Raw genomic sequence first — 15,229 nt, 5'->3', positions numbered from 1 at the left:
CAGCACTCATCCCAGCATGGGGGTGGGGATGAAATGAATTGTGGAGATCTTGCATAGTCACTGTCCTGTTGCATTTGTGGGAACACGACGGAGAGATCCCATGCAGGTCACCCACTGCTTCTCAGAAAGAAGCAGTTGCACAGGGGTTCAGAGTGGCTGCTAGGTCCACAGCCCCTGGAAGAAGATGGCTCCACTCCCCCATCGTCCCCAAGTCCCACTATATCATCTGGCCTTGTTCCGTCAAAATCCTAGGACATTCAGAGCCAGCATCAGACGGACATAGAGCCTCACTCAGTGCCAGGAATTGGAGTCTGGGCCATACACCTGTGCATCCCACACATGATGAGGAGCCCTGAGGCTTTAGAGCTAACATGGGAATGGGGTTTGAATGGCTACCCTTTGCGCTATGTATTTCCTGTGATTCCTCAGGCTACATTACACATTGACCACTCTTCTACATGTCTAGGATGATTAGCCTATGGCTTCCTGCCTGCATTCAGAGCTGGAATGTGGGCCCAAGGTTAGGATTTCAGGCTCCAGTTAAAAATAGGCTAACCACCTGTGCAATGGTGACCCTGCCTCGGCTTAGAGCCCAGGCTCAGGCGAAGGTCAAAGTTAGCAACACCCAAACTAAATATACAGAGGCGAGAGAGATCGAGGAACAGAGGATGAAAGCGATAGAAGGAGAGAAGAACTTTGATTCTATATTGGTCTTCGGCCTTACCTCAGGTCTGCCTAATCTCACTGTGTACGATCTGTAAGTAACTGTGACAGATATTATTTTTGCCTATTTTCTAACACATATTTCATTGAAACCATATTCTTCATCTTATTTTGTCCAGTTTTAAATTTTAACGAAATCAAATTGCCATCATTAGCTATTAGCTAAAATCTGTTGAGTGCATTCTTTTCATATTTAATTTTAAACAAATATTGTGCTTCAATGTTTCAAAATCATAAGTGACATTTCATTAATGCTGATTGCTTTATGTAGACATGGGTTACAGAATAAGAACACAGTGTCACTTAAGAGTGGTCAAGGGACAAGACAAAACTTTTTAATATAGAGCTTGAAATTTGAAACTCACCTTATTTTAAAACTTCAGTTAGATCTTTTGTAAAATGAAAAAGCTTCACTTTCTCCATGTTTTTCCCATAACAAGCTCCCATGGAAAATGCTAGAATCTATAACACAAAATTTGATGACAGATAGTTAGAAAATAGTGGTAGGATTAGCTGAATTGAGATCACAGCACATAAACAGCTAACAGCATCAGCCTTGACTCACTGTCCACTTTGAGTAAAAACTTAATGGCGTGATCTAGGTTTGTACTTTGTTGCAGTACTGAGGGAGTGCTGAATTGTCAAAAGTACTGCCTTTTAGATGTGACAGTAAATCAAAATCCCAAATGCCTTTCCAGCTGACAATGAGAGAGTCTGAGGCATAATGGTTTACTCCACATCCTTCCCTAAACTGACATCTGTAAACAGTTATCTCAGCGCTCCAGTGGGGTGTTTGTGGTGTTGCTTCTATGCTTGCCAACCTCAATGACTGTACATTGGAAGTACTCAATGGCTGTCCCAGGGACTTTGTTTTGTTTCTTTCTATTCTTCCATTTGGTGATCAGTACTTCCAACTAGCTTGACTTTGCATTGCTCAACTTTAAGTGGATTTTCAGTTTTAGTCACATTTCAGTGGAAGTGACAATCTGCAAAGGACTGATGAATATTGAATTTTGAAAAATGGTTTGTGATTTAAAAGCTAGATTATTTTCTAAATATTCTGTTTCCACTTGAACTTCCTATATTCCTTTATCAGAGCCTTCTCACATCCTCTTCATAACTTCCTTTCCTACCTTACCTATTAGCAGCAAATTTAGCAATCATACTTTCAAGTCCTTCATCAAAATAATTGATTATAAACTGTAAACAGTTGAGATCCCAGGTCTTGAACATATTCAATGACTGAGGCTCACCAGCCCATTCGAGAACTCCAAAGATTCACCATCCTCGGAAGAAATTCTTCTTCATCTCAGTCCTAAATGGTCCCTTATTCTGAGACGCTGTGTCCTTTCTGATGCCAACCTTCTGCCAGATGAAACATCCTTCCTTCATCTAGGCTGTCAATCCTTTCAGGAACTTTATTAATTTGGATGAGACAACCTCTCACCTTTGACCCAGCACAACATGCCACTGGAAAATGACCTGTTCAGTCCTACTCTTTTTTTCTGTCCATTACTATTTATCAATCCATGGTAGGATATTCTTCCAAATCCCATGTATTTTCTTGACCAACTTTTTTATGTGAGACTTTATCAAAAGCATTCTGAAAATCTAAGCATACCACATCCATTGGTTCCCTCTTGTCTGTTCTGCTAGATACATCCTCAAAAAACTCAAACACCTTTGTTAATTATGATGTTCCTTTCTTAAATCCATGTCAACCTATCATGCAAAGGCAAGCTAGTTTGGAGGCACTGATCCAATGGAAGAATAGAAAGAAACAAAACAAAGACATTGCAAACATGGGACATCCCAAAACTCTTTACAGCCATCAAGTACTTCCATTGGCAAGCACAGAAACATCACCACAATTACCCCACTGGAGCACTGAGATAACTGTTTACAGATGTCAGTTTAGGCAAGGATGTTGAAATAATCAATAAGCCTCAGAGTCTCTCATTGTCAGCTTGAAAGGATTTTGATTCACTGTCACATAAAAGGGCAGTACTTTTGACAATTCAGCACTCCCTCAGTACTGCAAATTGCAAACCTAGATCACACCATCAAGTTCCTGCTCAAAGTGGACAGTGAGCAAAGGCTGATGCTATCAGCTGTTTGTGTGGTGTGATCTCAGTTCAGCTGTAGTGCCAATCAATGGAAGAATGACTCTCTGACCCTTTTCTGCTTGGTTTGAAGTGCAGTCACGGTAGGACTCTGTCTCACATGTCTTCATGACCAATTGAAGTAGACCAATGGCAAAAGTTTGGTCATCTGGTCCCACTTTGTGTTGGAGAGCAGAGCTTTCAGGTTTGTTCTCTATCTCAATGAACTCTGAGGTGTATACAACAGTAAAGGGAGTTAAATGAATAAAACACAGTTTGAGTAACACATTATATCTTGTTTATATTACTTAAACATTGTTGTGCTTCTTGAAGGAATATTATGAGAATGATTCACAGATTGTTTAACAAGATGTAAACAAGAGCCTTTTGAAGACAAATACAGGATGTGAATTGCAGGGTCAGTTTCTCCTTGTGTTCTTTACATAAGGAAATATTCAATTTTTTTTTAGATTAGATTAGATTACTTACAGTGTGGAAACAGGCCCTTCGGCCCAACAAGTCCACACCGACCCGCCGAAGCGCAACCCACCCATACCCCTACATTTACCCCTTATTACCTAACACTAAGGGCAATTTAGTATGGCCAATTCACCTAACCTGCACATCTTTGGACTGTGGGAGGAAACCGGAGCACCCGGAGGAAACCCACGCAGACACGGGGAGAACGTGCAAACTCCACACAGTCAGTCGCCTGAGTCGGGAATTGAACCCGGGTCTCTGGCGCTGTGAGGCAGCAGTGCTAACCACTGTGCCACCATGCCGCTCAATGTATTCTCCTTAACCTTATTACACAGAGGAAGTCTATCCTGAGATTGATAAATACACTAATTGTGTAATCCTATTAGAAACCTTCTTTACAATCAGTACTGTAATTACAGAAATAATTTTAAATAATAATGCCATTTGGTGGTAGCTGGCCCTTTCAAGAAATCAGATTTTCAGTCTATCATTCTAACATTTCTAAACACTTCGTTGTATCCAACACACAGGTCAGTGATACTTTGAGAAGTTTGCTCCATCAGGAACATTACAGTGACAGCATGTCCTCTGGAGGTACAGGGACCTGGAAGAAGAAAAATGCCTACGCAGCTGTGAAAGTGGATCCTGATGATGATTATGTTACTCCAGGGGCATTTGAACTGGAGCGACTCTTTTGGAAAGGCACTGCAAAATTTGCTCATGTTAACGAAGTTTGGCCAGATATTTACATAGGAGATGAGTAAGTTCAAATTGTACTGTAAAATCCAACTAGACTAAGGCTGTATAAAATATAAATTTTATATAACATCTGTCTTGTACTAAGAGACTAAAATAGAATAATCTTCACTATTACAAACCTTTGTAAATTATACAACTTAAATCCTAACATTTAAATGGGCCAGAGTGAACACTGGGTGCAGCACAGTGGCTCAGTGGTTAGCACTACTGTCTCACAGCACCAGGGTCCCAGGTTTGATTCCAGCCTCGGGCGACTGTCTGTGTGGAGTTTGCACATTCGCCTGGCATCTACATATATCCCCTCTGGGTGCTCCAGTTTCCTCCAAAGATCTACAGATCAGGTGAATTGGCCATGCTAAATTGCCCATAGTGTTAGATGCATAATTCAAAGGGAAATGGGTCTGGGTGGGTTACTCTTCGGAGGATTGGTGTGGACTTGTTGGGCCGAAAGGCCTGTTTCCACATGGTAGGGAATCTAATATATTCTACTACAGACATGGCATGATAAGAAATTGTTAAAGATTCTTTAGAACTAAATGGGAAAATTAGAAAAACATGCCTTGCATATAGTTTAGTATCATAAGCTACTGTTAAAGTTCAATCTAAATTCTTTTAAAAAGAACTAGATGATTAATTAAAGGAATCAGTTATCATAAGAAGAGGTAATGGTATGGAAGTTAGAGGTGGAGTAGGAATGGATAGATTGGCATGTGAGAAAACATACAGATTTCAGGGCTAATGTTTAGCTTCTGCAGTTCTTCGTGCAAAAAAAGAAATGAAAGTACGTGTATAAAGCAAAATTTAGTCCCTATCAAAGTGGACAGTCACATGATATAACTAGGCACCAGCAAAGATTGCTAATGATACCTCTCCAACACTTCAGGTTTTCTGTTACCTTTCTTATTCTCGTCCACAATCTTCTTTTTTAAACGATTTACATGGCTGTTCCCTGTGGGAACTCATGCCTTGCTCTCTGTACTCGTTGTTGGCTAGACACCTCCTGCAAAGCACATTTCACTTGCTTACAACATGCTAAATGCATGCAGACAATCTGTCCTGGTCCTGCCAACTGACCTTCAACATGAATAACACATTACAACATGTATAACGCATTACAACATGTATAACACAGAACAAAAATATGCAGTCACTACTCTCGGGTAAGAACAGATTTAAAACCTAGATTCCAACTCTCTGGATACACAACATTCCTTGAAGCACAATCTCACTGTTATATCTGGATAATCACAAATACCAGCATTGATGACAGTCATTAGCTCCTCCACTGATTGCGAAAGGATGCTTACATAGTCTCTTGGTAAATTTGTGCCTTTGTTCTGTAGGAAGTGTCAAGTTGAATCTCAAAAATATAAATCTGTTTTGAAATGATCAGAAGCCATATCCAACTAACTATTTAAAAAAAAAATTGGGTAGAGCTTGACTAAAAATGATCCCACACCTTATTAAGAGTATTCAGAAGAAATATAGAATGAAATGCAGAACATTGAATCAATTTAGGAACCAATTGTAAGAATGATCTATATTCTGCTGATTAAATATAAATCTGAAGAATCCCATCATTTAATAGAATTGCAAAGTACAGCAGGAGAGGGCACTTATTCCTTTGGGTTTGTCCTAACCATTTGAAAGATCTATCCATTTACTGTCCTGACAACTGTTTATTCTTTTCTGTAAAAAACACTGCTTTGTCCCCAAAATGTAATACTTTCCAAAAAGAAAATTAATTTTGGGCATAAAAGCACCTTGACTTTGAGCATTTTGATGGGACTAGTAAGAAGGTACAGAATGTAAATGAAGCAGCTCCTGATGTAAGCGGAATAAGATTTGGTTGCTCTCTGCACATGCTCTTGATTAGTTATGGAGTGACACTAGCAGGGATTTGAGGCCAACCACACACATGCCCAGATGTTATGTCCAGAAGAAATGGTCAAGAAAGTGAAGATAATGTATTCTCCAAAACTTTGCTGGAGTGAAGAGAAACATATTTTCAAAGTATGAATACTTGCCGTTAACTGAGCATTTTGCAAGTCAACTGAATTAACATACCTTATATATTTTATTATAGAGTAACAGCATTAGATCGGTATATGGTCGAAAAGATGGGTTTCACTCATATACTAAATGCAGCCCATGGTCGCTGGAATGTGGACACAGGAGATGAATACTATAGGAATATGCCTATCGATTATTATGGTGTGGAGGCTGAAGATGTGCCAACGTTTAATTTAAGTGAATTTTTCTATCCAGCTGCCCAATATATTGACAATGCACTAAGCACACCAGGGGGTAAGTCATAATGCACACTCTAACCAATATCACTACAGGCTAAAATCCCACAGAGATGCAGGAATGTGCTCCCACAATTGCTGAGAATGTGGTGCCGGAAAAGCACAGCATCCGAGGACCAAGAGAATCGAAGGGCTTATGCCTGAAACATCGATTCTCCTGTTCCTTGGATGCTGCCTTGTCTGCTGTGCTTTTCCAGCACCACAATCTCAACTCTGATCTCCAGCATCTGTGGTCCCCACTTTCTCCCATCAATTGCTCGCCACTAACAACTTTTATGAATCTACAACCAAAGATGACTCAAAAGTAACAAAATTACAAAAGTAAATGTTTTCAAACAAGTTTAAAAGGTTGATTAATATACCTTAAATATGGCTTAAAATTACATTTTTCATATATGGTGCTCTAAACATATAAAAAAAAACTGCCTTTTTAGTGTTCCTTAAGGGTATCCTGCCCATTGTGTTATGTCTATTCTGAACTTTCAGAGTTCTAGGAATTATTTCTTGCCAAGAAGAAGCTAATCTTTCGCAGGTAGAAAAGTGTGTAAGCATTTAACATCTGTGTTTCTTTTATTTGTTTGTTGTGACAAGTAGAGAAACTGGGATTGTTCTCCATTGAGCCATGAAGATTAAGATTAGACTTTCTTTTTTCACTCTTGATACATGGGTGTCACTGTCTGGGACCCCATTTATTGCCCATCCCTAGTTGCGCTTGAGAAGATGGTGGTGAACTGCCTTCTGGAATCACTACAGCCTATGTCCATATTCACTTAGCAGTGGTGTACAAATGATCAAAGAAGTTGTTACCAATAATAGGAATGGACAGATATTGGCAAAAGAAACTGAGTTAAGATGAGATTACTTTTCAATGAAGAAAGTTCTTCTGAATTGGAAGAGATTGGCTCAAAGGTAGCTTCTGTTGTGTAAGGTCATGGCTCTGTAAGCGTTAGTGTTGGGTGCTGCATGAGACTTAACCAATCTGAATGGTGTCATACCATTTTGGGTGGAGACATAAGGAGTCTAATGCTCGATCCTGATGTGTCAGACACATCATCCTGCCTCTTGATGGTCTTGGTAGCTATGTCTAAATAGCTAAATCATCGTGCACTTATTGCTGTTGAGGAAATGGTTGTTGAGCCAAGTGTTTCTTTTTGTTAAGATAAAGCATTAAACAGGCCCCTGGGCCCAGTTTCAAAAGGATTGCTGGCAGCACTCTACCACAACCAATAATCAGTAATGGCTGGTTCCACAGATACACAATAACATCACTTGGGAATTGGGTTGCTGTTTGAAAAGGAATGTTTTGTAGGGTAATAGGTAAGAGCAAGGGAGTGGCAGCACCAGTTTCTGTTCTGCACGATTTTAATCTTGCGTTTAACAAACTCCTCAAACAGGACTTGGCAAAACTCAAGAATACCATATTGAGACCGCAATAAAATAGTTTTGAGTTGATTCTAAAATTAGGTTCAATTTTCATGCCAGAGTTATGTAAGGAGGTATTAGTTGTCCTGGATTAAAATCTTGAGCAGCATTCTTCAGTAATAATGTTCGACGTAACTCAAAGCCCTGTGTTAGTTTGATAGTTTTAATCTGATGTGTTTCAACTCTGTGTAACATTACTCCATTAAGGTTCACAAAATTAGTCAGGCTATAAACAATAGTCATTAAATGGTTTTTTTACAAGCTTCCATTTGCAAATGATACCCCCTCAGTGGCGAGCTTAGTTAGCAATCTATTGCAGAAAATATGACGCTCACACACATCACTAAAAACCTGAAGTAGAACATGATTATTAATAGCAGCAATAAGTACAGCAGAATTACCACTGGTGAAAGATATTTCAAAAGGTCTTCAGTTCCAAGTTACAATTGTAGCTGTTTCACTGATGTTCAGACATTCGCAATATCTTCCATCAGATGTAGGTGCACAAACAGAAATTTTAAGGTTAAGGTTATGTAAACATGTTTTGTTTTAAAGACTGCATTTCCTTCCAGATCACTGGGTTTCAAATGAATGTTTACACAGCATTATATTTTAGATTGAGTTTTAAGTTCAATTTAAAATTAGTTTTGCCAGCATTTTATTCTTTAAGAAACATACCATAGGGATATGTGACATTTCATTACATTTTGCTGTTTTCTTCTTTCAATCAAGGGCTTTCCCCTCACAGAGTATGTGTTTTAGATAATTATTCATTCAAGATTATTCAGAAAGTTCAATTTTGGCCTGGGATCAGTGCAAGACTAACTACGTTCCCAAAGTGCTTTGCATCAAACTAAAATACTGCAGATACCAACAATCTGAAATAAAAACAGAAACTGTTGGAAGCACTCAATGGAGAAGGCAGCATGTGCAGAGAAAGCAGCAGTAATTTCATATTATCTTCAAAATTAGCATGTTTAAAAGCGGTCATAAAAATTCTTTGTCGTATTTGGATACCTAGAAAAATATCTAGTTCGTCTATATTTCCAACTCTTCTTGTTTAGGATTTTTTTTGTTGCATGTAGTCTAGTGACTCTGATATTCCAGAAGTGATCCTCCTAACTTGCAATAAAGTGGACCAACTCATTCCATAATACATGTTGCTCTGCTTTTACAGCTAAGCTGTTAGTCCATTGTGCAAGGGGGCGGAGCCGATCAGCAACACTTGTCCTGGCTTATCTGATGATCTACAAAAATATGACAGTGGTGGATGCAGTTCAACAAGTAATAAAACACCGGTGTATTTTACCAAATCGTGGCTTTCTGAAGCAACTGAGAGCACTTGATATAGAACTGGCGATGGATAGAAGTATTGCAAATAATGACATCAACACAAGTGATGGAAAAGAAACTGGTTAACAATTCTTTTATTATACACAGACAATATAACATTTTGATATAGAAAACCACAATCAGCTGTAAATATAGTTTTGGTATGTTCTGATATGCAAAGTTTTAATAAATTAACCACATACTACTTTCTGATATGGCATCCCATTGTCCCAAAGGTTTATACTATCTTATAATATGAATGAATTTTATGGAAACCGCAACAAAAAAAATGTGATGTGATCCAGATGTGGATGTTCTTACTCAGACCACAAAGTGTGTGAACAGAAGTAGGCCTCGGCCATTTTATCCCATCAAGTCTGCTCCACATTTCAATGAGATTGATCAATCTCATTCGAATAATTCTCAAATTCACGTTCTTGCAACCTACAACCCTTGATTCTCTTACTGATTAACAATCTATCTCAACAGCAAATATACTTGACAACCCAGCCTCGACAACCCTCTGCTGTAAAGAAATCCAGAATCACTAAACTCTGAGAATAAAGTTCCTCCTCAATTTCTATGTTAAACGGGTGACCCCTTACTTTGATATTATGCTCTGTGGTCCTAGATTCTCCCAAACTCTCTGCCTGTCAACGCCCCCTAAGAATCTAAGAGATTTCAATAAGATCACCTCTCATTCATCTAAACTCCAATAACCCCAACCTACTCAACCTCACCTCACAGGAAAATGACTCCATACCTGGGATCAACATTCTCTAATACTGGCAATGGAGGCAGCTATCTTTGCTTAGATAAAGGGACCAAAACTGTTTGCAGTATTCAAAGTGTGGTCTGATGACTGCCTTGTATAGGTTTAGCAAGACCACCCCTATTTTATAAAAGTCAACAGTCCATTTGTATGTCTAATTACCCACGAAACTTGCCTGTTAGCATTTAGTGATTTATGCAAAGTATCTCCCAAATTGCTCTTTGCTGCGCCTTTCTGCAATTTTTCTCCATTTTAAATAATATCCTGCTCTATTCTTTCTGCCAAAGAGCCTAAGCTCACATTTTTCCACATTATTCCATCTGCCAGATTTTGCTCACTCACATGGTCTACAGAGGAATATAGACAGGTTGAGTGTCATCCTTGTTCTTTGCCTCCCACCTATTTTTGGTGTCATTCATAAATTTGCCAATAGTGCACTCCCTTCAGTTATCCAAGTAATGAATATATGTTGTAAATGGTGTGACCCAAGCAATGATTCCTGTCACACTCCACTAATTGCAGGTTGCCATCCTGAAAATGCCCCTTTTAGCCCAACTCTCTGTTTTCTATTAGTTATCTAATCCTCTAATCCATGGACTTGTCTTATTAAGTAGCATGACATACAATACCTTGTCAAATGCCTTTTGGAAATCCAATTATATTACATTTACAGGCTCCCCTTTATGTATCCTGCTTGTTACTTCCTCAAAGAACTTTCATAAATGTGTGTCATGCACGATTTCCCCTTCATGAAGTTCTGCTAACTCTGCTTAGTTGTGTTATATGTTTCAAAACACTCTATTACCTGCTTTATAATGGACTCTAGCATTTCTTAGTGCCAGATATGAAGATAACTGGTGTATAGTTACCCGCTTTTTATCTCCTTCCTTTTTAAAATAAATACATTACATTGGCTGTTTTCCAATCTTCTGGGACTTTCCAGGGTTCTTGGAAGATTACTACCAGTGCACTTACTTTCTCTGTAGTTATTTTAAAGTCCTCAACACATCCCAACAGGCCCAGGAGACTCATTGGTCTTTAACCCTATTAGTTTCCCTAGTACTTTTTCTCCAGGGACAGTTATTGCACTTATTTCCCCTCCCACGTTTAGCTCCTTGATTATGTAATGTTTTTGGAATGCTATTAGTGAAGACTGAAGCAAAGCATTTATTCAACTCTCCTACCACTTCCTTGTTCCCCATTAATAAACCAGTTGCCTCATTCTCCAAGGGACATATGTTCACTTTGGTCTATCTCTTCCTTTTTATATATTTAAAGAAGTTTGAAATGTTACTTGCCAGTTTGCCCTCACAGCTTATTTCTTCCCTCTTTGTTAAACTTCTGGTCACCTTTTGTGGGTTATTAAAATTTTCCCTATCCTCGGATTTACCACTAATTTTTACCATCTGGTGTGTCTTTCAATTCAATTTGGTAATATCCTTAACTTTCATGGTTAATCATGGTTGGTTTATCCCCTTCTTAGAATCCTTTGTCCTCACTGGGATATACGTTTGCTATGAGTTATTAAACATCTTAAATATTGGTCATTATCTTCAAGCCAGGATTAAGATACTAGCTTTTTAAAAATGTCTTTATTATCTCCCACTTTATTCTCTGTCCCAAAGAACAAATGCTATAGGGAGTCTGTAGACTATTCTCACCAGTATATTCTACCCATTATTATTTCTTACCTCCATTCACATGGTTTCTACCTCATTCAATCCAAATTCATTTCTTGCTACATGAGTTATTCCATCTTGTACTAACAAAGCCACTCCATCATCTGTTTCCTTCAAAGTCACATACTCTGAATATTTAGTTCTAACTTTGACATCCTTGTAACAATGCTGGTGCAATGGATAGGTCATATGCATTAACCTCTATTTGTACCATTAATTCATTTATATTGTTCCAAATTTAACACACATTTGAACAGTCATTAATTTCACCTTTTTACGATTTCCCCTCCTTTGATGCAGTTTCCTTTTTTTAAAAAAAAGCTTGTGCATTCTCTCCCTCCCTGTTCCACTCAATTGCCCTCCAATATTGCCAAATCATTTTGCTTTGTAACTCTATGTATCCCTCTCCTAAACATTCCCTTCCCTATAATTATTTTAAAGCTCTAATATTATCTCATTAAAAGGGCTTAAAAGTAAATTGCTAGCTGTCTAATAAAGTGATCAACAAGACTATGAAAAAATTGGAGTAGCACAGACATCTCAGAGAACTGGAGGAGTTGAATTAAGACAGAGCAAGAACATGGAGGATCATGAGCTAACATTGGTCAGCAAGTAGAATGGTGGGTACAGAGATTTAAGGGAGCTTAACTTTCTGGAGGGAAACTGGCCAGGCCAACATTTACAAATCAGTCAACAAGAAGAAAGATCATACCTATGATTGGTTGGTCTTTAAGCAAGTGCCAGCTCCAACAGAATACTTGATGTTGTTCCTCTAAATTGAGAGCATTACTATCTCCCATCTGCCTCAGAGAATGTCTAAGGCCCAGGATTTCTGCTTTCATGACTGTGACTGGCTGAAGTCTCATCATCACCACCAAGCAGGTTGAGACAATGGCATGGGAGAAATTATATGCTTTTGCTATACTAAACCAATGTGTTCAACCAGCATATTGCCTACACACAACCATGGTTAACTATTATCCAGCTTCATCAAAGTGCCTATAAGCTGTTAGTACGTTACAGCAGTTTAAGTTTACTGCCTCAGCTTATTTGGAGCATATCTCTGAAAGGGATGGAGTCCTGTCACCTCTGATATAATTACATTCCTTGGGCATATTCCCATTAATAGGAGGCGAGTTTGCCTCAAAACATTGGGTGTGTTTGCATGTACATGTTTGTTGGGAATCACTTTCAAAGTACCTAGAGCATGATAAAACAAATTATTCAGGCTGATGGGGTAAAATATTTATTTAGATCTATCAGCCTTTCTTGGTTGAGCAAGAATGTAATGTGGACATATAAAAATCCTTATCTTCCTAGATCACATCCTCTTTGGTAAAACCTCAAATGTTGGACAGAAAGGCCTTATAAGCAGACCTTCAGGCTCCTGCATTAAAAAAAAAGGGAAAAATATCAGGGAGATGGCCATTGTGACATACAATGCACTTGATAGATAGCTTTTAGTGAACTCACTCTCAACTGACCACATCTCTGGGGAAAAAAAAAAAGTGTGCTGGCTGTGAAAAGCAATGCCAGTGTCACTAATGCTCTAATACGATAATTGAACAGAATTAAAAGTTGCTTTTGATTAATCAAATGACACAGAAGTTTAAAAAATTTGTAACAACTTATCATTTCATACGCAAACTAAAGGAACTTGCAGTTGTTAATTTAAATATTTTACAATCCCAAAAGGGAAGGGAAATTTGTTTTGAATAAACATCACTTGGTAACCCTGTACATGGCTTTTGTGCAACTAATTCATCTGAAAGACATATACCCTCAATTCCTCTTGCTCGTGGTGAAATATTGATTGAAGTCTTGTGCGAAAACCTCTTTCAGAATTATTTTGTCATTGGTACAAATACATAGGAGAGATCAGTTCATTAACTTTTACAGACAGACCAGTCTAACTCAGTTGTATATCTGGAGATCTAAGTGAATATAAAAATAATAAGAGCTTCTCAAATCCACCAAGTTTAACCCATTAAGTTTAAAGAGTGGATCTGGGATCCCCTCAGTGAATAGAATAAATCAGTTTATAACTTGCTTTGGTAGCCTGTATAATTGAAAAGTGGGAGGGGGAGTTGAACCTTACTGCTAAGCCTCTTCCAATGATGCCTACCTAAAGAAGCTCTCCTACTCTCTCAACAAGGATCTCAATGAGTCTCTAAACAACTCCCTGTCCCACTCCCCAAGGGCATGCAAGTTCAGGGCCTCCGCCACCACCAAATCCAAGCCACCCACCAACTGGAGGAAGAACACCTCCTTTTCAACCTTGGGACCCTTCACAGCATCAACATCGACTTCACTTAATTTCTAAATTTCCCCTTGCCCCTCATCCCAGATCCAACCCTCCAACTCAGCACTGCCCTCTTGACCTATCTATCTTTCTTCCCACCTCTCTGTTCCACCCTCCCCACCGACCTATCACAATTACCCCTCACCTGCATTCACCTATCATTTTGCCAGCTATCTCACCCCCCAGCCTCTTATTTATCTCTCAGCCCTGTTCCCCCTCCACATTCCTGACAAAGGGCCTTTGCCTGAAACGTTGAGTCTCCTGCTCCTCAATGTTGCCAGACCTGCTGTGCTTTTCCAGCACCACACACTTTTCAACTCTGACTCTCCAGCATCTGCAGTCCTCATTTTCTCTCCTGAGATACTAACAAACCTATGAAGCTTTTCAAGTTGTTTCTGTTTTTCTTTCAGACTTGCAGCATCTGTTATTTTTTTTTTGCTTTATCTTAGTTTTATTTCGGTTCTAAGTAAACTGTTGAATAATAGACTTACCTCTTACTAATAATGACAAAAAGATACTTGGGGTTTTTGATTCTGTTAACTATCCAAACTAGCATGTTGCTAGTTATTTCTCTGGATTATACAAATACCTAAAAATAATGTTGCTGAACAAGCATTCAGCAGGGAATCACAAGGGTAAATAAATGATACTTATTTCACAGGTAAACTTCAACAAGACTTTTAAACTGTGACAGAAGTAATTCTCAATGGTAAAAACTCAGTACAAATTTTGATTCATCTGCAATTTTAAATTAAAAGTATGTCCAATATAAATATAAAAAATGTTGGGTTGCAATGGAAAGCGGCATATTTTACATCATTGGCTACGAGGAAAAAGACAACTTTCTGCCAGGTTCATGTATAGCCATAATTAGTTAATTGAGGTGATGGTCAGTCATAATTATGTGTTTGGATGTAAATCTTGAGATTAATCTTTGTCCTTTTAGCAATGGTAATTAACAAATGAAAGTTTTTTTTTCATAAAACAAATACAATGCCATTGATAATGTACCATTTGAACATGAACAGGAGTGTCGCAGTGATTCCAGCAGGGAGGACAAATTGTTGGAAGCAAAGCCATTGTACAGCCAGGAATTCTCTTATACGCATTCAATAAATGTACTGTTACCCGATAGATTTAGATACTTTCAACCGACCTGTTCAGGTATGTTATGACACATGTCTACAGCAGGTGGGACTTAACTCAAGACCCTCACACTCAGAGATAGGATAATTACTATTGAGCTACAAGAGCCCTTTTGGTTAGCTGAGGTATACAGATCATAATTGAAGTGTTTAGATGCTGTTTTTTGGGAGTGAATTATCTGCTGCCTATTTCAAATAAAGTTT

At 38.5% G+C, this 15,229-nt stretch overlaps 1 protein-coding gene across 2 annotated transcripts; it reads left to right on the top strand.

The window, feature by feature from the left end:
* The first annotated feature begins 670 nt into the window (after positions 1–670).
* Positions 671–9,340, top strand: LOC122541847 (dual specificity phosphatase 29-like). 2 transcript variants are annotated; one of them, XM_043678899.2, is made up of 4 exons: positions 671–757; positions 3,836–4,065; positions 6,151–6,371; positions 8,973–9,340. In XM_043678899.2, exons 2-4 carry the CDS (start codon positions 3,887–3,889, stop codon positions 9,212–9,214), a joined length of 642 nt encoding a protein of 213 aa, XP_043534834.2. In that variant the 5' UTR covers positions 671–757; positions 3,836–3,886; the 3' UTR covers positions 9,215–9,340. The 2 variants fall into 2 exon arrangements, with proteins under 2 accessions (XP_043534834.2, XP_043534835.2); XM_043678900.2 differs by having other exon boundaries at positions 706–729.
* The last annotated feature ends 5,889 nt before the right edge of the window (positions 9,341–15,229 follow it).

Source organism: Chiloscyllium plagiosum, unplaced genomic scaffold (genome assembly GCF_037043375.1).
Source record: "Chiloscyllium plagiosum isolate Xiang-an unplaced genomic scaffold, Cpla_swu_hap1 HiC_scaffold_43, whole genome shotgun sequence".
Lineage (NCBI taxonomy): Eukaryota > Metazoa > Chordata > Chondrichthyes > Orectolobiformes > Hemiscylliidae > Chiloscyllium > Chiloscyllium plagiosum.
The sequence above is the reverse complement of the archived record's forward strand: the minus strand, read 5'-3'. Positions and strand labels throughout refer to the sequence as shown.